This window comes from Oryza glaberrima, chromosome 1 (genome assembly GCF_000147395.1).
Source record: "Oryza glaberrima chromosome 1, OglaRS2, whole genome shotgun sequence".
Lineage (NCBI taxonomy): Eukaryota > Viridiplantae > Streptophyta > Magnoliopsida > Poales > Poaceae > Oryza > Oryza glaberrima.
In genome coordinates this window covers 30,272,608-30,293,879 of record NC_068326.1, presented here as the reverse complement: position 1 = coordinate 30,293,879, position 21,272 = coordinate 30,272,608, and the positions used below count along the sequence as shown (strand labels likewise).

General features: G+C 37.0%; 2 protein-coding genes across 5 annotated transcripts; one reads left to right on the top strand and one right to left on the bottom strand.

Annotated features, from left to right (window-relative positions):
• Positions 1-2,204: 2,204 nt before the first annotated feature.
• LOC127765231 (inositol hexakisphosphate and diphosphoinositol-pentakisphosphate kinase VIP1-like) lies at positions 2,205-18,837 on the top strand. Of its 4 annotated transcripts, none has more exons than XM_052290099.1 (31): positions 2,205-2,588; positions 2,698-2,757; positions 3,520-3,566; positions 4,310-4,393; positions 5,012-5,075; positions 6,026-6,179; positions 7,201-7,271; positions 7,940-8,044; positions 8,409-8,501; positions 8,686-8,760; positions 9,679-9,773; positions 9,892-10,098; positions 10,175-10,274; positions 10,366-10,436; positions 10,840-10,918; positions 11,693-11,851; positions 12,138-12,180; positions 12,780-12,862; positions 13,555-13,617; positions 13,693-13,767; positions 13,866-13,985; positions 14,150-14,388; positions 14,483-14,527; positions 15,194-15,260; positions 15,909-15,980; positions 16,246-16,487; positions 16,560-16,617; positions 16,893-17,060; positions 17,155-17,229; positions 17,324-17,542; positions 18,183-18,837. In XM_052290099.1, exons 1-31 carry the CDS (start codon positions 2,517-2,519, stop codon positions 18,204-18,206), a joined length of 3,129 nt encoding a protein of 1,042 aa, XP_052146059.1. In that variant the 5' UTR covers positions 2,205-2,516; the 3' UTR covers positions 18,207-18,837. The 4 variants fall into 4 exon arrangements, with proteins under 4 accessions (XP_052146059.1, XP_052146052.1, XP_052146068.1 ...); XM_052290092.1 differs by having other exon boundaries at positions 2,207-2,588; positions 18,099-18,834; XM_052290108.1 differs by lacking the exon at positions 14,483-14,527 and having other exon boundaries at positions 2,207-2,588; positions 18,099-18,835.
• Positions 18,838-18,879: 42 nt separating this feature from the next.
• On the bottom strand, positions 18,880-20,637 carry LOC127765258 (uncharacterized protein At1g27050). Its single transcript, XM_052290127.1, has 2 exons — positions 20,233-20,637; positions 18,880-19,319 (listed from the first exon to the last, which is right to left on the bottom strand). Exons 1-2 carry the CDS (start codon positions 20,620-20,622, stop codon positions 19,128-19,130), a joined length of 582 nt encoding a protein of 193 aa, XP_052146087.1. The 5' UTR covers positions 20,623-20,637; the 3' UTR covers positions 18,880-19,127.
• Between the last annotated feature and the right edge of the window lie 635 nt (positions 20,638-21,272).

Below are 21,272 nucleotides of genomic sequence, written 5' to 3'. Positions count from 1 at the left end.
TATGGGTAATGCTAGAAAATCTTATAACCTGAAACGGAGGTAGTACAACATTTTGTCACCTACTTCTATTATTTTCTATTTTGCGATTAAGTGCCTGTGGTTAGAGAACATCAATTATAAAAGTACACAAATTTGGACAATTTGACCCTTTTCGAAAACTAATTTTACAAATGAACCGCGGCCAAAACTTATTTAAAAAATGATCCTTTTGTTCAGCGCCAAATCGTATGGCGCTGAATTTAGACACCTCAGTATCAAATAGCACGGTGTTGAATGTATGTTGGCACGCTGACTCAGCCTCTCATCCGCGGTGGCACGACATTCAGCGCCAGCTGACATGACGCTGAGGTGTCTAAGTTCAGCGCCATACGATTTGGCGCTGAATAAAAGAGTCATTTCTGAAATAAGTTTTGGCCACAGTTCATTTGTAAAATTAGTTTTCGGAAAAGGTCAAATTATCAAAATTTGTGATAAAAATACATGTGTTTATTTGTCAAGGCCCACTGTAGAAGGCCAGCATGAGTGGATGCCTAGAAGATTTTTTTTTTCTATTTCCTTTTTGCATGACATGGCTGACTAACGTCAAGTGCCTCCATAAGCTGATGGAACATTTTGCTGGGTCTTGCAAGAAACATTTGCTTGCTCATATAAAAATTTGCCTATACATTTCTTGGCCAGTCTCCTAAATAAATCTAGCCTTTCTTTTTAAAGTAGCAATAATATTTTATAAGACTATATATATAAAATGAGATATAGTATGCATCTTTCGAAAGACCATTCAATCTTAAATTTCCTTCCTGAGCGACGTAATCCATGGGCGCCTTCACCACTCCAGTGTGACGAAGTATGAAGTATTTTTTATTACTATTGTAATTGAAAAGAAAATATGCAAATATAGTGATATATAAGTACACCGTAAGTCATACATATTTAATATCTACTATCTCCATCCCAAAATATATCTATTTGTAGCATAGTAACTTGTCCAAAATAAAGCAATTTCTTCACCTACTTTCTGTTTACCAATCACAACCCTCTTTTAATCATCTCTACTTACTTTCTTAATATCCGTGTCTACTTAAAAAATATTTAAATTCTAGGATGGAGGAAGTAGATAAAATGCAATTAAAGTTTTAAAACTTTGACTATCACAACTGGTCATAAGAAGAAAAAAAAAAGATAGGAGGAACCAATTGCTACCTTACAAAGTGTGGGGAGCATCTGACTGAGAAAATGAAACCGAACAAACTAATGAAATACTAGGTGCACCCATTCCCATGCACATGTAGTTGTATTTTATTTTCTAAACGTACTACGGCTAATATACACATGCATATTCACGTACATTATATTTCTATATCTTATAAGCACATTAAAAAAACTGGACCGACATATCTTAATTAATTGATGAAATCACTCTAGACATTCCGTTGTGGATTGACTACAACTAAAGCAAACATGAGTTCATACCATGCGTTGCTCAAAAGCAGTATCGATTTTGTTTTTCTATTTATTTTCTTCCATATGACAAAAAGAAAAGAAAAAACACCTAATCCAAAAGCATTCGCCAAGTTGCAGTACTATCGATGCTCTAAGAAACTTTGACAGCCAAAAAAACGTAGTCCTTTGGGGCCCGTTTAGTTCCCCAAAATTTTTTCCCAAAAACATCACATCGAATCTTTAGACACATACATAAAGCATTAAATATAGATAAAAAAACTAATTGCGCAGTTATGGGGGAAATCGCGAGACGAATCTTTTAAGCCTAATTAGTCCGTGATTAGCTATAAGTGCTATAGTAACCCACATGTGCTAATGACGGCTTAATTAGTCTCAAAAGATTCGTCTCGCGGTTTCCAGGCGAGTTCTGAAATTAGCTTTTTCATTCGTGTCCGAAAACCCCTTCCGACATCCGGTCAAATGTTCAATGTGACACTCAAAAATTTCCTTTTCCCCAACTAAACACACCCTAAATTGTCCTAAATTGTGCTTGTGTTGCTACTAGACTCATCATGTATTGTCAGAAACCCCGAATGTGTGGTCGTGCTTGCAAGTAAACCAAAACTTACCGTGTGCCCGTAGCAATAAGCCAACTAACTACCGTATCTCCTAATTTCTTGCTGAACAGAAGTGGAGAACTGAAAAAGAGAAGAGTCATGTTGACTGCTGAGCACATAAACAAAAGTAAAAGCAATGAAAAGGAGGTTCTTTCCGAGCAAATCCGAGATAAACTAGCATGGGAAGAGATTCAGAATAAACTAGCATGGGGAGAGACGCAGAGAGCTGCTCATTGTAGACTTGTAGTCCTTGAAAAATAAAGGGGGAAAAAGGAAGAAAAGTTTATCCTTGCACAGTGCACTCTCCTCACATACCCTCTTCGTCCCTCCCTGCCCTCCTCCATAAAAAGCTTCAATCTTGGAATCCTTGTGGGGGGTGCGAAATGTCCTAAGAAACAGACCCTCCCTTTCCCGTTGTAATCTCTTCTTTCCCGGAGAACAGAAAGGGGTAGCGAGGGGATGGAGCGGCGGAATGATGGCTGTGACGGTGGAGGCAAGATCAAGATTGGTGTCTGCGTCATGGAGAAGAAGGTGTGATTTTTTATCCATTTTTTTCAGTTGTGTTCTTGGGTTGGCTCCAATGCGGAGGTGGCCATGTTGATTACTTTTTGTTATTCTTTTTCTCCCATGTTGGTTGCAGGTGTGGTGTTCCCCCATGGAGCAGATTCTTGAGAGGCTGCGGGCGTTCGGGGAGTTCGAGGTATGGTTCGGAAAAGGTCATTCTGGTCTTCAGGCAGATTCCAGCCCGTGTTTCTTTTGTTAATTAGTTTGACGTTTCTCCTTAAGAGCAAATTTTGATATCAAATGGAGAGGAAAAATGGAGTCTTTTTGTAGGATGAGAAGCATTCAGAGATTCAATTAGGATTATTGATGCCCGCGAACTGTCTGAAGAAACATGCTAGAGGTCTATGACAACATCAACTGAAAAAAGCATATGATCCTTGTGTCTCTGTTTCCATATGCAGGAGTAAACTGTGTAACTGAACCCATTAGCACCCTATTTTCTGACTGCTGTACAAGTTAAGGCGTCGCGATTACATATTGCCCGGGTTCCACGGCTCAATCAATCCTTCATTATTTGGCCGGGTACCCGGAAAACAAGAATATGTAGGAGGAACAAACAACAACCATGCAAAACGCCATTCTTGTATTATTTCCTACAAAAGTCTATGTGTGGCCTGCACAACTTCAAGTTTGGTAGTCATAAAAACTAGATAAATATCTATAAAATGTTATGGAAGAAGAACCTTGTAATTATACTCTCTCTTCTGTTATCAGTTGCCAAATACAGTCAGTTGTAGCTATGAATCCTGCAGAAGATACGTATATGCCACCATGGTGTATTGGCATAGTAAAGTGTTTTGCTTCTGATCAATACAACATATGAGCATCTCTGGCTCTTTAGTAAAGCAACTACATTGTGCTGAATGTTAATAACTACATGCATGCTTTATGGATGCAGATTATAATTTTTGGTGACAAAATCATTCTTGAAGATCCTATTGAAAGGTATGCCTGATAGCTGTGAAGGGAGATCCTTCTATGAGCTTGAATTCTTTAGTTCTCAATTTGTTGTTATTGGCAAAATAGAAAAGCAAATTATGCAGGTCAAAATATCTGTACAGATGTACAGACATGAATGATGGATCATGCTGTCTTACTTGAAGGATAAGACCTAGGATAAATATAGTCAGTTCACAAATGATTGCTGTAGCATAACCATATTTAATCCTTGATAGAGTGATTATGAATATCTGTCTAGGAAATATAACTGATATGTTTTAAAATTTTGTGCTGCTAAATAAATCCATTGTCCATATGTGATGATGCACCTCTTAGCAGATGTCAACTTAATATTCCTAGAATACTAAAGATTTCCTTCTATCTGATGATATCAGACTTTACATGATATTACCTCTGGTCACAAAAAAATGCCTTTTTGGACAGTTACACGGTCTTCAAAATGCAGTATTGACCACTAATTTCTATTGTAAAATCTTTGAATACCTGATGTATTACAACAATACTTTTTGAGGCAAATCTACGCATATGATTTTCATACATTCAATCTAGTAATACATTGATGTTCAACTTTTTAAAGTTTGACTTGAAACATGTCCAAAACATCTAATTATCTGCACATATGTTTTCGTGATTGGATGGAGTATAATGAGGTTAATTCAGTGATTTATTTTTCTTCATATATTGTGTTTACTATGAAATCATCTTTGTTCTGTTTTTTTTGTTGACAGCTGGCCTCTATGTGACTGTCTGATTGCCTTTTACTCGGCTGGGTATCCACTAGAAAAGGCAGAGAAATATGCTGCTTTACGCAGGTTAAATGCTTTTCCTGACACATGAAATTTTCAGAGCACATCTTTGTGCTGGATCTGCAAGTATCTTTAGTTTCACAACAGGCTTCCCTGACATATAGAACATTTCTAGTACTACTAGCAGCTGGACTAAGATAATTATCAACAATAAAATTGTGGACATTGATGACCCATGTGTTGTTTCTGTATAGTTGCCCTTTTTGGCTTCAACATTTGCACCACTTTTAAAGTTACTTTGATATAGTTGCTACTGAATGTGCCCATGGCTAATTAATGTATCTAAAGCAACTCTATTCATAATAGCATCACCTAAGCTCTTATTGATATCACTGTTTCATTCATGTATGTATATATGAGTTTGCCTATGCCTTTTTTCTGTAGCTGAAGAAAATGAAGAGAACTTTAGAAATCATAAGTATAGGTTATCATTTGAGCTAGCCTTTTTTTAACACTGGTCAGCTGCAATTTGAACATATTATTAATGTGTATATTATTTTTCTTGGGAAATACACAGGCAGTGTTGATTATGGGCCTAAGAAATTCACATGTTTATTATTAGCTAGATACCTATATAAGTTCAGCAACTTGATGCAATAACATTATGTAAATATCTTTATGCAGGCCATTTTTGGTCAATGAGTTGGATCCCCAATACCTCCTCCATGATCGCAGCAAAGTATATGAGGTATTAATATCGGTATAATAAAAAATGATGCTTCGTACATTTGAGATATCCTTTTTTCATGTTTTGACTGAGTTGCTTGTTCTGTAATAGATTCTTTAAAGATGTGTTATTTCTTGCTAGTTATCATGGGATGCAAATTAACCTCCTTTAAACTAGAAGAAATAACTTCTCTTGAAGAACGTAGTAGTACTCAACAGTATATAAACCAAAAGATGGCAGCAAGATCATCTATGAATATCTGGTAATGAACCTTTGTTTAGTTCGTTTGAAATATCTAGTTTTTGCTTCTGCAGTCTATTGTTGACCATGTTAATCTCAAGACTCTACTGTAATATCTGTTACATTCTCTTTTGAAACTGCCAATACAAACAGGCCTTTTTATCCTAATAAATGCAGAAGTTGGTACTGATCTCTCTCTCTCTCTCTCTCTCTCTCTCTCTCTCTCTGGAAACTGATACCAATGAGATAATCTTCTGTGAGCAAATGTTCTTCTTAGATATAGCATTTCCAGTTTGAAAAGAAATTTCTTTTAAGTTCATATGCCTACAATATGTTCCTCTGTGTAAATGTGTCCTATGGAACCTGCAAAAGGATATGCATAATTTTGGATGGAAAGTTAAGTTCTGTAAAAAAAACTAGATGTTATGTCTGTTCCTTATATTATGTGACTGATGTGGTCCTAGTCTGCAAGAACAGTATAGTTTGTTTTATTTGTTATATCATTATGTATATCCAACAAAATGCTTGGCCTATAAGTATTCTTGTTTTGTTTTCCTGACAAAGCAACTATTACCGTCAACAAAATTTATAGGATGGATAAGATAGTCAACAGATGGTTTTATCCAACTATACTTATAGAGAAACACAGCCCTCCACTCCAGTTTGCAACCTTTTACATGATAGCTTATTCTCTTTTCGCAAATGTTGATACTTCCCTTTTGCCTGTTTAGCACCTTAAATTGTTTGGAGTTCCTGTTCCAACTTATGCTGTTGTCAGAAGAGAATACCCTAACCAAGAGTTAAAGTACTTTGTTGAGCAAGATGATTTTATTGAGATCCATGGAAAGCGGTTTTACAAGCCTTTTGTGGAGAAACCAATCGATGGTATGTTAGTATCAGCTCTTGATAGAAAAAATATTTTCTTAATGGTTTTTCCTTCTACTAGTTCATGCCTGTTCTTCTGTCTCCCACTAGAATACCAACTATCATTTTATATCTGCGGAATACATGTACGCCAAAACAAAAAAAAAGAAAGAAAAAGAAAACCTGCACTAGGTCTGATTGATTAAGCTTCTCATGGAAGGCTGCTTCCTAGTATCAACTATGAGAAGTGGCAGGTTACAAAAGAAAATTGCGAGCCTTCCAAAAACTGGCAAAATCCATTCCGTATTGTAGGGTACAACTCAAAACACAAATTAATGGTACGATTGGGTGGTGATAATACATCTTTAATGGACATAATTAAAACAAACCATGCAAAGCTAACTCATTAGAGCCCACCTTGCATCCACTCTCTAGGATTAGGAAAAACTATGTATTTGGCAAAATATCATGAGTCAATTGATATTTGGGCCTGACCTTCCTGTGATATGGATCTAATTTCAATAGAATGCATGAGTGCTTTGGAAACATATGTTGACTGTCGAAGCATCAACAAGCCGAAGCCTTGGCAGTCTAAATAATGTCAAACACTAAACATTGCTTATCTTGCTCCTAAAATACATAAATGAGATATTCTTCATGGCATGGTATGAAACAAATTTACATATTAGTACTGATGGGTAAGAAACTTAAAATTGTTCATTCATTCTTATTATTGGTTTAGTAGTAGACAATTTATTTTAGCTAAAGTATGCATTTTGTTCCCCTGTGGTCTGTGCCTTGTACTTTCATTTATTGTGGAAAACCTATCCTTAATAACTGCCAATTGTTCTGCAATAAGTTCTACATTTTTTTATATGCAAATCATGAATCAGTCTTATCAATGCATCCATGCATATTCCAATTTGTGCGGTACTGCAAATTTAATTTGTCAGATTGTCTATTTTAAACATTAACTTTGACGCATTGTAAAGAAGTGTTAGAACAAATCTTTGCTGCTGCTGACTAATTCTATTGTACATAGGAGATGATCATAACATAATGATATATTATCCTAGCTCCGCTGGTGGAGGAATGAAAGAACTGTTCCGCAAGGTGGGCACTTGTTACCTTCAATTCACACACATTTCTTGGTAGAAAAATTGTAATTAGTCTCTTTCTTGTTAAGAAAATACTAATCATTTCTTAACTGAGGAAGTACTTAGCATCTAGAGTAGATGGTGTTAGCGCTGTCGATAGGGAGCTGCTTCAGTTCTAATCTGCTTTCCTTTTCATTTTCTTCTTCCAAGCTTGTTCCTTGTTTAGCACAGAGTGTCTATAATCCTATCTATTTTTCTTTTACACACACAATTATGTGTGATGTCTTTCTTGTTGCTAAGAAAAATTACTTGATAATAAACACTGTCACAGTATAACTCAGTAACCTAGCAGATGATCATCTGCTTTATGTTCTAACATGCTGTTTTATCTATTTTGTGTCCTCTCTGACGTGCTTGCGCTGTGTCCGCCTTTGTATTACTTTTTTTTTTTACCTTTGAAGGTTAATATATTCAGGCCGGCCTCCTTAAAAAATAACTGGCTATCTTTGCTCTAGTTGGTATTTTCTTGCTGAGGTTAAACTTCTTTGATATAAATGAATGAGTTAATGTGCATTCTGATTTCTGAATCTGCTTGTCATATCATGTTCTTCCAGTCGACTTTCATCTGTTCAAAACTCCCCAAATTCACTCACCAGATGTATTCTTCAAAATATTTATGCATAGGTTGGCAATCGATCTAGTGAATTTTATCCAGACGTTAGGAAGGTGAGGCGAGGTGGATCTTACATTTATGAAGAATTCATGCCAACAGGAGGAACAGATGTCAAGGTGACAGAACTTGCGCCTAGTGCTATTTTTTTTTCCTCCCAACTTATACTCTCCAGATATGTTAAAAAGGAACTTTTTACAGCTTTCTTCTTGGTAATGAGTAAACATAAAATAATTATATTTTATACAGTTGATGCCTACATGCATTGTTGCCATAACATGCAACATATGCCACAAGCTTCCCTTTTTTTTATTTGGGCATTAAGAAATGCACCATGGTAAGGACTTGAATCTCTAGGGATACCAAAAGGGAATCACATTCTCTTTGAAATCTGGGTTTGAGGGAAAATTATCTTCATCAGGACAGTTTCCCAATTGGTCCAGGGTTGCTTTGTCCTATAAAAGACTAACCATCATGTTGTAGGTTTATACAGTTGGGCCAGGATATGCACATGCTGAAGCCCGCAAATCTCCAGTTGTAGATGGGGTTGTTATGAGGAATTCTGATGGAAAAGAGGTAACCTTTGTTGCCTATTTTCCATAGGATTCACCAGTGCTATCAATATGCCTCAGTATTTGACACTTTGATGGATATTTAACCCGTTTATGTTCTTTAGTTACCATTCTGTGTAGATATATAGTAACACTTGTTGTATAATTTGTATCTAACACTTGTTGTATAATTTGTATCTTTCTTGAAGGTGCGCTATCCTGTTTTACTAACCCCTACTGAGAAACAAATTGCAAGGAATATTTGCCAAGCCTTCGGACAAGCGGTACAGAATTCTTTTAGTTATTATTTAATTCCTACTATGTCGGAAGCTTACACTATTTCAGAACTTAGGATGTATCTTATATTGTGTATTTATGGGCTGTCACCTGTCAATACCACTAGACATAATGGATACAGTTAGTGAAACCATCATCGTGTTAAGTCTCTACAGCATATAAGTAGAATTTGTTTCCTTCAAGATTAATTAGCACAAGGTCAAGTAGTGTGGAAGATCAAGAAGGTATTGAGCATCCAACTCCATAGTGATCTCTGTTGCTTGGATTCTGTGGAACGAGAATTTTCAATAGGATCAATGCTGCAGTGGTTCAAGTTTGGTTGATCAAGGAGTGCATGAAATGGCACCTTGCTGGAGCAAAATGCTTTTAAGAGCTTATATATGTAGCTTAAATTTTCCTTTGTTGGTCATTCTTGACCTTATTCTGCTGGCGCATCTGTACTAAATGAGTTCCTTGATTTTCTTTTTTTGTTTTGTTTTTTCCTTTAGGGACCTGATCTCTGGCTGAATATCTTGTGATTACTGAGTTTGACTTTTTTTAACTAAAAAACTTTCGATCCTCTAGCTTAATGAAATGGCATGCAATGCTCTTTCCTGCCATTGAGCAAAATGGATCAATTAGATAGATTGGAGATGAATTGGACACACCTCTATTCCATGACCAGAAGCCATACATGCAGAAAACAAATATACAGAGAGCTAATTTATATGTGCTTAGTTATATTTTTATTATATAATGGAATTAGATTAATTCCGGCATTTGCTTCAACAGAATCTACAGCCAATTATTACAAAGAACGAAGCACATAAGACTGCGGATAACAATTTGATATATGTTAGGATTCCAAAACCAAAAGACCATACAGGTAGTTGTATTAGCTCAGTAGTTGTTCCTTCTTTGTGTAGGTGTGTGGTTTTGATCTTCTAAGGTGTGATTTGGGGGAGGCAAGGTCTTATGTATGTGATGTCAATGGCTGGAGTTTTGTGAAAAGCTCACACAAGTAAATCTTTCTCACTCTGTTGGAACAATTACTGTAACAGTTTAATGCATTTGTAGTTTTCTATGGTCAAATTCCTCGTTATATCTTGTTTATTTGGTGAATGCCTTCATAACTCCAGGTACTACGATGATGCTGCATGCATTCTGAGGAAAATGTTTCTCGATGATAAAGCTCCACATATTTCATCCACCATTCCTGCTAATCTTCCATGGAAAGTCAGTGAGCCAGTCCAACCATTTGATGCTGTAAGAGATCGAGAAAGGGGAACTGTTGGCATATCTAGGCAATCAGAAGAGCTGCGCTGTGTCATAGCTGTTATACGCCAGTAAGGATAATCTTATGATCTCTAAATTGTATCATCATCAAACTTGTTTTTGAGACTACAAAAAATGATATGCAAGTGGGGATCGCACGCCAAAGCAAAAGGTGAAGCTGAAGGTAACTGAAGAAAAGCTTTTAAAATTAATGTTGAAATACAATGGAGGAAAGGCCCATGCAGAGGTACGAAAACTAACTCAATTTCGATTTAGATTTATTCATGAGCTTTATATTTTTGCTTCCTGAAAACTGATCATGTTGTCAAATTGTGCAGGCAAAACTTAAAAGTGCCTTGCAGCTGCAAGATCTATTAGATGCAACAAGAATCCTTGTTCCACGTGCTAGGTAATTTCTGGAGCCTCAAATTTTCTATGGTTTTATGGTTTATGGTTTGTGTATGTGCAGCTGGATGTCACTAGTAACATACAACAAAACAAAATATTACTCCGTATCAAATATGTCTTCCAATTTATTGTTTGTTCTCAAGGGTTTCAAAATATGTGCATTTTTGCTAGTTTACAAAATGCTAAAAATCTATGAGATCATGTTTAATATCCCCATATAATATTTTACCTTTTGATGTCAGAAATTATGTTTTTATGTAATATGTGTATCTTGGTTAGAGTTCTGACTTCTAACAATACATAGTAGACATCCACACGGATCTTAATTGTGAGCATGTTCTCTCCCTTGTATGTTGCATTGTTGATTTGTTGCTAACAAAGAGGAAAAAAATTTCTAATTTCAGGTCTGGCCGTGAAAGTGATAGTGATGCTGAAATTGAGCATGCAGAGAAGCTACGCCAAGTTAGAGCAGTTCTAGAAGAGGTAAAATAGTGTTCAAGTATTAATAGGGCTATATGTTTGGCATGGCACCTAGGATGAATATACAAGCATAAGAATGGTAGTTGTACATAAACCTTGAAGAGCCATGCACACCAACTGGGTTAACCCTGTAAAATGAAGTGAGGATTAAAGCCTAAAGTGTTGGTTTTGGTTGGACGTACTTTGGAGTGGCACGAAAAGGTGTTCACTGGTGCCTGGTATTTAGGTCAGCTAATTTCTACTACAACGATAGCAGCATGCTTCTTGTGATCTTGTCAGTGCATAATGAAAGCATTCCCTTCATGTTGATAACTGTATATTTCCCGTGGATCTCCATCATGCTTATTGTTGTTCTACCTGTTCTTCAAAAATCATTTTTCTATCTATAAATGTTAAAAAAAAACATAAAATTTTTAACAGTTTGTATATACATAAATAGCTTATGTGGTTCAGCAGTTACTGTTTACATATCTATGGAGCTCCATGCCTCCATTGCAGAGTTCTTGTAGATTCTCGTGAAGTATAATCAAATACCACATCACTATTTACAAAATGTTTTCTGTTTAATTAAATACTACATATAAGATTGTTTATTTATGTACTTGTTCTTGCTGAGACAATTGTGTTGCATGAATAGAAATGCGATACAAAGGCGCTGTCTAGACATTTCCTTTTGTTTACTGCCATATATAATCTGCATTTGTCCTCATTGTCAATTTTAGTTGCAAATACAATAGATTCTTAGGCATTAAGTATTAGTTTCCCTATGGCCTGTAGGGTGGACATTTTTCAGGTATTTATAGGAAAGTGCAGTTAAAGCCATCCAATTGGGTCCATATTCCTAAAAGTAACGGCAACGGGAAGGAGGAGTATCCAATTGAAGCACTGATGGTTCTCAAGTACGGTGGAGTTCTAACTCATGCTGGGAGAAAGCAGGTTGATTTCATTTCACCTATTGAAGATTTTATTATCTGTCATTATTATAATGAGCACTGCGTTGCCAATGAAGCTCATTTAGTTTGATGTCGGTATGATTTTTTGGGGTTTATGGATATTTTATGTTAATTCAACAATCTCCAATTTCAATGTCCAAATATTCAACTTATTAGTACTATGGACATAATCTAAGTAAACATGATTAATGATCAGTCTGTTCATTTCATTTAAGTTCTTATCGTGTCCCCCCTTTGTGTCTCTCAGATGCTTTTGTTTGATCATGCAGGCAGAAGAGTTGGGAAGATACTTCAGAAATAATATGTATCCAAGTATGCCTTATCCTAAACTTTTCCGCTTCCCGTTTAGAACTTTCTATGTGTGGCATCAAGCTGTGGGTCTCCAACGTGATATTTTGCTGAAACTCTGGTTTTAACTAAATTATTGTATGAACTGCATCACTAAACACCACCATAGTCTAATCCATTTCAGACCTTCGGTGAAGTCTTCACTAAATGTTTATATTCAGTTTCACTGTGCCACTTTGGGTACCAATTTGAAATAAAAAACTTAACTAAACAAAATAATCGTAGTGAATTTTTCAATAAAATGTAACTTGGTCAGGTTCAGCTATTTCAGTTCAGTTGGTTTACTGAAATGGTATCTCAATCTTTACTTTTAGTGAAATTACTCCAGCAATCATTTCACAAAATGGTTTATTATCCTTCACGTTGATATTTTGTGCCCTACTTATGTCCTTTCTTTCCTTTCCCTTTGTTAATTTGGCTGCCATTTCTGTCTAGATGTCAGTTAGATAGCCTCCCATTCTTTAGATAGCCTCCCATTCTTTTCTCTAACTGTCTGAAAACAGCACCATTTATTTGGCTTTTGTGTCTCATGTACTATTTTGGTGTGACTTCGGTTTATTTAGGTGAAGGACCAGGATTGCTTCGTCTGCACAGTACATATAGGCATGATCTGAAAATATACAGTTCAGATGAAGGTCGTGTCCAGGTAAATGGCAGTATTTCTTCTTACAGGCTTGGGTTATTGAATGTAAAAGAAAATGAAAACCAGCCATTTTTTGGGTACATCATGTCCATATCAGGGTTAGGATTTTAGAGTCGGGACTCGGGATTGAACTGCCTGCTCTGTTCCTCTGAAAACCAGCCATTTTTTGGCAGCTATCTGAAAAACTGGTCTTTTCACATGATTACACATGATTTGATGCATCACACCTTCAAGTGGGCAAAAACCCAGTATTAAGCAGAACTGGTAGCAGATTTCTGGACCCTGGTCCATATAATCAATAGTAACGTAATGTAATAACTTATTCTTCTTCTTGGTAATTCTCTAACTACCAGAAACTATTTAGTTCCATTCTGGATTCACTGAAATGTTTATGTTTTTTGTGCATTTATGCCTTCTGTGACATGCCATTAAATTTTTTAGGCAAGGGATATTTCATTAAGTAATGGAATTACATCAGGCAGGGATGCACACAGACAACAGAGAAAAGAAAGGAGAAAATCCAAAGACAACATGAACATAATGACATGCCATCAAATAATTTTGCATTTAATATGTAAAAAAAGTAATGATTGCTGGGGTTTCCTGACCTTACTATCCTATGTCATTTTTCTTGTACTGGGTAACGGTCCTAACGGATGGTTGCTTACATTTTTTTTCTTGTTGTTACCTAATAGATGTCTGCAGCAGCTTTTGCGAAAGGTCTTCTTGATTTGGAGGGGGAGTTAACTCCAATTCTGGTTTGTTCCTATTACGGAAATATATCCAGTTGAAGACTTGACAGAGCTGCAATTCATTGGATTTACTGTCTCCAGGTTTCACTTGTCAGTAAGGACTCTTCTATGCTTGATGGACTTCAGGATGGCTCTATTGAGATAGATGAAGCGAAGGTCGCCTTCAGATACCAATGCCATAACTCATACTTATGAAAAAAAATATTTGTTTGAAACTTCAAAAGTTTCTGTCATAAAATGTCACATCTCTGCAGGCTCGTTTGCACAATATTATCCTTTCTTCAAAAATTGCAAATGGTGAGACTATGGAGTTCCCATGGATGGTTGATGGAGCTGGAGTGCCTCCAAATGCTGCTAACCTTCTCACAAATTTGGTATATGCATTAGATGTATTTATTTCCTTTCCCCTTTGCTTTCTATACCGTATACTTGTGAGTTGTTTCTGCAGAAACTTGCACATCTAAAACAACCAAACGTTAAGATAATTACATCTATAATGGTGACAAATAAGTTGCCCTTATCTCAACTGTCCAATCAGGCTCAATTGACCAAGGAAATAACTGCACAAGTGAAGCTGCTTTCTGACAATGAAGATGAAGAGGCTGTGACAGATAGTGACTCACCGAGTCATCCTTATGATCAAGCAAAGGCACTAGGGAAAACAGCAATTGATATGGACCGCATTGCTTCTGGATTGCCTTGTGGCAGCGAGAGCTTCCTTTTGATGTTTGCCCGTTGGAAGAAACTAGAGAGGGATCTCTACAACGAAAGAAAAAAGTATGTTTCCAAGCTTTTAATATTCTTGTTGATTAAATTCTCAGAAGGAGTTGCAGCTTGTGTAACCATTGCTAAAACTCTCATTATGATGCAGACGTTTTGACACTACGCAAATACCTGATATATATGACTCTTGCAAGTGGGTAACCATGTTACCATCTCCAGATGCTTCTATTTCTCTTCACAAAATAGCTGGGCCCTGGATGCCTATTGTATGATTGTATCATGCTCTTCCATAAGATCTTTGTCAATTGTCAACTTCATTCGAATTTGCCTTTCTGAATGAACATGCAAATTAGCATACCAAATTGTGCCTCGAAACTTGGCCATGAGAGGGCCTGACCTTGATTTGCCCAGCTGCTTTCCATGCTGTTTAGGCCTTAGGGGCTGTGACCTAGGGAATCAACAAGAATGTTCAGCGAAACAGCCCAGCCGTAGGAAAATAAATTTCTTATTTTCATAAGAAAACCATGACTATTGGTTTCAAAAAAAAAAAAAAAACATGACTATCAAAGTCTCAAATATTTCCTAAAGCTTACCTGAAAGTTTGCTAGTGGATCACTGGAAAGTTCACAATGTTGACGATCTCAAAGAAAGATAAAATTTGCCCAAAATAACTTCATTTTGCTTTTTTTGCAAGTGTTCATCTGCTCTCTCTTTTTTGCAATTCAAGGCTTCTTGCAATTATTTTAAAAATCACGTGATGCTTTTGTTCGAAACAAAAGCATTTTCTCAAGTTTCAAAAACATTTCTTTGTTCCAGCATATCTCTTCACCTCATCTATTTCTAACAGTATACTTGACAGGTATGACCTCCTTCATAACTCACACCTCAAACTTAATGGTTTGAGTGATCTCTTCAGAGTTTCTCAGGTAAATTAAATATGTATCTCACTCTTAAAATGTACCTTGCACTTAAATGTGTGTAGAACCACGGATATACAGCTGCTCCTGTGTATTTGTGAAATATTTGCACATGAAGACATCATTTCATAGCACTCAGGTCCTAAATGAAATCCTTTGATCCCTGTTTTACATTATGAATACAACTAGTAGAGTGGTGAATGTTTATTGCTTTACTGTTACTAAATTAACACTGAGAGAACTCAATATGCTATGCACTATTAGAAACATGTACTGCTATACTACCTATTACTCCCTCCATCCCATAATATAAGGGATTATTCCCTTTTGGGAAAGGTTAAGGATGAAAAGAAAGGACTACAATACCCCTATTAAATGTGATTTTGGTTGTGGTGAGTGGGTAGTTGGAGGCTAAAATAGGTAGAAATTTGAATTAGAGATGATGGATGTGACAAGTAGTATAGCAAAATCTCTTATATTGTGGGTCTAGTGAGAGGGATAAAATCCCTTATATTATGGGATGGAGAGAGTACGTTACTAGTAAGAGTGGCGTGCTTATGTTGAATTCTGAATTTTATGATTGGTCATTCTAATGCTCTTTTTCTATCCATTTTCTGCCTGCTATCTAACTATTTATAATGTTTCTTTTTCATTCAGTCACTAGCTGATGGTGTAATTCCAAATGAGTATGGAATAAATGCGAAGCAGAAACTCAAAATTGGTTCAAAGGTACTGGTGTGTAAATATATTTGAAAACTGGAAAAGAAACTGTTATGAGTTGTGTCCTGTATATTCATTGTTTTCATTATGTAGTGTTTATCCGAAAAACTAACATAAATGAGATTTTGTTTCTAGAAATGAAGGATGCTAAAGGAATTTGTTGCAGAAAATATGTAGTACCCAATTTTCTCCTAGAGGCTAGCCCTTTTATTTGGCACTGTTTTGTTTTTTAGTCACAAGCAACTTATGATGTTTCTCATGTCCTTTTCTTCAGATTGCACGCCGTTTGTTGGGCAAGATTCTGATTGACCTGCATAACACCAGACGAGAGGTTGCTGCTGCTGGTGGTGAATCTAATGCATGCCATGATCCAACAATAGTACCTTCTTCAAAACGGAAGGATAGGGGTTACTATGGGGATGTTAAGAATGAGGGTTTTGATAGACCTAACTCAAACAAGAAGTCAATTGATCTTGATGATTCGCACAAAGAAACCAAATACTGCTTGGATCCAAAGTAAGTACGAAATTCCAGTTAGGAATCTTGACTATGAAGAATACAATTGATATTCAAATAATTTTGTTGTAGATATGCCAATGTGATGGAACCTGAACGACGTGTTCGAACAAGGCTCTATTTTACATCAGTAAGACAAATTACATTGAGTTTTCATATTCCCCTTGCAAATTGTTAAGTTTATGCTTTCTTGATTTATGGTAATATATCAATATAACTATAGAAGTATACAGAAATTTCAAAAAAAAAACCCTAAAAACTAAGGCTCTAAAAAGCATACATCATCATGGAAACGACAATTTCCTATATGACATTTCTTTGGAGTTTTTTTTTTTTTGAACTGAAATTCTTTGTTTTTGTTTTCTTCTCCCTGATAAGAATGACTAAGGATTATTTTGTTGTCAGGAATCACATATACATTCTCTAATGAATGTACTTCGATACTGCAATTTTGATGAATCTATGGATGGAGAAGAAAGTCTTGTTTGCAAAAATGCTCTAGATAATCTGTTTAAAACAAGGGAACTTGACTACATGAGTTACATTGTATTGCGTATGTTCGAGAATACAGAGGTATTAAAAAATTATAGTGTAATCATAAGCTTTTACTTTACTAATACTACCGGTGAGAAGTGATATTGATCTTGTCATTGGACAACTATTGCAGGTTTCTTTGGAAGACCCAAAAAGGTTTCGCATAGAAATGACATATAGTCGTGGTGCAGATATAAGTTCCTTACAGGTGAGTTTGGTCCCCTTCAAATGAAATGTAAGATGTTTGTTTTCAACATTTCTGGTTATTAACTCAACAGTTCTTGAAAAATGTATCCATACAGAGCGAACATGGAAAAGATTCATTGCTACCTGATGATCACACTATGAAAATTATGGAGCCAGAAAGATTGCAGGAAGTTGGATCATATCTCACCTTGGACAAATTTGATAAAATGGTTCGTCCATTTGCAATGCCAGCTGAAGATTTCCCCCCAGCTGCCCCTTCTCAATCTTTGGCAGTCCGTTTCTGCAAGGATAATGGATTGCAAGGCGCAAGATTGGTACCCTATCCTGTTCTTTATCATAAAATGATTCTGCCCTTCTATTTTAGAGAAAATAGCATCTAATACTTCCAATGTTTTGTCAGTGCCAAAAAATACCACCAAAACATTCTTCTCCAATCTTATACCACAGAGTGAGCCTGAAGGTTTAAGAAATGTCACAACATTGTATGAACCAGCTAAGAGAGGGGATCAATGCTGGAACTATCGTCACTGCACGAGTATATAACGCTAATGAATTAAAAATTGACTAGTGCCAATGGATACTCCATTAATCAGATAGCGTTATGAGGCTGTCTGCTTCTGCAATCAATCAGAAATCATTAGAAGACTGCTTACGTCTGGGAACAATCAGCTTAACTAGTCATATTGACACAATGCTATGAATAATCATCAACAAACCAGTCAGATGTCACTATACAGCCTTTTCCTCTTTGTATACATGATTGATTTGGCTATATCTTTTTAACCTTTGGCGATAATGACCTAAAATTTCTTATTTTATTACCTCCTCCTGTTATATTAACTACATCTTTTCCTTTTTGAAATTTGACAGCAAGATAAGTCAGACATGGTGAGTGGTATGCCAAAAAGGAAGACAAAAAAGCTTCAAGAATAGCATGTTCAACACGCAGGCCAGCAAGATAAGTCAGACATGGTTTGATATTTCTGTTAACAAAAGTCTCAGGTAAATGGTTTACCAATAGAATGTTGATAAAGCACTTGCCTTGAAGAGAGGTTAATAGTGAGTCTGCAAAATGCTGCATGAGTGCCAAGCACTGAAGATCATGCAGCTGGAACAATTGTCAGTTCTGAGAATGTAACCTGATAGAGCTGTTTTGCAGACAGTGTAATTGCGTAAATAATAGGTTACACGTGTATCTGGATAAAATTTTCCGTATATATACAAGGTCATATTATGTGCCTTTAAAATTATAGTGTTTCCGTCTTCAGAATAATTTCACTAGAAAATTCTGCTACTTTAGGCGTTTGCTAAGAGCGTTATTTTTAGAGCTTTACAGGTTGGAGCGTTTTAATCGAACATGTTTAACAAAAAGTACTCGCTGAACATTCCCGGAATAATACCTTGTATATTTGTGACATGCCAGTGTGATATATTCGATTTACTTTTGCTCTATTTTTACTGGTATAGACTGATGTGATACGAAGCACAACTCCCAGATTCCTTTTTTTTCACCTCTTTGATCAGACGGTTCTTCTGCCTTTTATGAAACGGTGTCAAATATTGAATCGATCAAAACACTTTTGATCTTTTTTTTTTTGCTAAATCTTTTTCAAATGTTTTCAAAGTAGCCACGAATAATAGTCGAATGCACTTGAATAGAAATTTTGAGAAGATGGTAAGGCACTGTCAATATTAACAATCTAACATACATAAATTCTCATGTTTTGATGATAACTTCCACAATACATGCTGAATACAAGAAACACCTACCCATCTGAAGGTACCTTCACACACTAAAAAATACCCATAGCTTACTCACCTAAAGACCCTAGCAGTGTACAAGAACAAACCTGAATGGTTGTCTCACCTCCTCCCTAAAGAAGGCTGGTTATTAGAAGTTCAGAACAGATCATCGTAGGCGACTATTTCTCTAGCTTTGTAGGTTCCTTCTGGAGCCGCTTTCGTGCTCGAGAACGCTGAAGATTCGCTTGCATTCCTCTTCGTCGCATCATGCGTATTCTCCCCCACTGGGTTGGCTTGAGCTGTACTTCTCAAGTCATTCGGCGCCTCGCTTGCCTGTACAACTAAAACCTGCAACCCATGAAAGAACCAGCAATCTGAGTATCGAAGAGCAAGAGTACCAAATGGCTCAAAACATGTGTAGCATGCTATAGCTTCCCCTGAATCTGTTAGAAATTTTGTTCTGTTTATTTTGTGCCTGCTGCACAACCAAAGTGCAGATGCATTTCGACTAAAATAAAGTGCAAAATAAGTTTATTGTTTATTTTTTCTAAACTAAATCTGTATTCTACTTGGTTTTAAACGACCGTTAACATGAACAAATTGTGACAGCGAAGATACCAGCACAGTCTGGATGTAAACAAGATCAATATTGAATATAATTTACTATCTTATAGACTTGTACCAGATAAAATGGTTGACTGTAACCTTGGACTGAATTTAAGGTAGCCAGTTCATCACGGAATTGAGTAGGTTTTGTAGAGCCCAGCAAGTGTGTAAGTTAATTGAATAACTAGCACATTAATTAAATCCAAAATGCTAGAATGAAACAGCAAATGCAGAGTATAAAATGAGATGAAAAATAATAAAAAAAAGCATTCTTTTCCTCTCACGGATTTTTGATTATTGCGGGCGCACTTCCCAAACTCCCAAACGGTATGAGTTTTGCATAAACTTTCTTCATTGGCATTTCTTAGAGAACTTTTTAAAGTCAACCTTTCAACTTTCTAATACTAAATTCTCTCGTCTGTGCGCTCAAATAATTTTCATAAACTCTGTTTGATCCATAATCCATCATCCATCAGAACTTTAAAGTCGAGATAAAAGGCCGGATGTGATGCCAATCTATAAAATTCTCAAATCTAGCAGCGCCTTCAAACAATTCTCAGCAAAGCTTGACCCTGTACAGGCTGTACTGCATTCCTCTACACGCACAGCAAGTTGAAATCGAGCTCATCCAACTGCAGCACGCAGATCTCCTTACCTTCTTGGATCCGACGGTGACGCCACCGTCGGGGTCGAGGGAGGCAGCAATGGCGGCCATGGCGGCCGCGGCGGAGCGGAAGGTGACGTACCCGGTGGCCGAGGCGGCGTCTATGCGGGTGCGCGCGATGGGGCCGTACGCCCCGAGCCGCGACTTGAGCTCCATCACGCCGCACCCGGGCGGCAGCCCCGCGACCATCACTAGCAACGGCTCCGAAGCCGCCGCCGCCGCCGCCGATGGAGCCTGTACCGGCGCCGGAGGAGCCTCCAGCTCGTCGGCCTCTAACTCCGGCGGGCCAGGGCCGTGGCCGTGGCCGCGGCCGCGGCGGCGGCGCTTCGCCGGAGGGTCGGGGCTCGCGCGCCCGCGCTTGCCTCTGCGGTGACGGGTCATGATGATGTCCACCGAAGTGTACTCCCTGGCCGGGATAGTAGGGGAATCTGCACGGCTGATTGCGCGGAGATTCGTGCAGTATCTTCAATTGTTATATGGAGTATATTTCAATGGATAAGTAAGAAATTGAATATTAATTACTTCCTTTGTCCCATAATATAAGGGATTTTGAGTTTTTGCTTACGACCACCTGTCTTATTCAAAAAAATTTATGCAAATATAAAAAAATGAAAAGTTGTGCTTAAAGGAATTTTTTTTTTGAAAATAATACGATTTTAATGAAAAATCGCAAAAATATAGATCGGTTAGGCGAAATCGCATGTTTAACACCCTGTCGAACAACCATGGTTCGACAGAGGTATCTGTCGAACAACCGTAGTTCGACAGCCACCTGTAGCCGCAACCTGTCGAACTTTGAAAGTTCGATATGTCCTACAGCGGCACTGTTCACGTGACCCTATCTAACTTTGTCAGTTCGATATGTTCCTGCTGATTCCTGTAGCCGTACTTTTTTATATTTTTTTAGACCAACTACCCAGTTCGACAGGTGGCTGTCGAACCACGGTTGTTCGACAGGGTGCTAAACATGCGATTTCGCCTAATCGACCTATATTTTTACAATTTTTCATTAAAATCGTATTATTTCCAAA

Coding starts and splice junctions, on each gene's coding strand:
- LOC127765258 (XM_052290127.1), bottom strand. CDS start 20,622: ATGACCCGTCACCGCAGAGGCAAGCGCGGGCGCGCGAGCCCCGACCCT. Junction 19,320..20,232: donor TCACCGTCGGATCCAAGAAG/GTAAGGAGATCT, acceptor CATGGGTTGCAG/GTTTTAGTTGTACAGGCAAG.
- LOC127765231 (XM_052290092.1), top strand. CDS start 2,517: ATGGAGCGGCGGAATGATGGCTGTGACGGTGGAGGCAAGATCAAGATT. Junction 10,437..10,839: donor ATCCTTGTTCCACGTGCTAG/GTAATTTCTGGA, acceptor TTCTAATTTCAG/GTCTGGCCGTGAAAGTGATA. Junction 13,986..14,149: donor CTAACCTTCTCACAAATTTG/GTATATGCATTA, acceptor CTGTCCAATCAG/GCTCAATTGACCAAGGAAAT.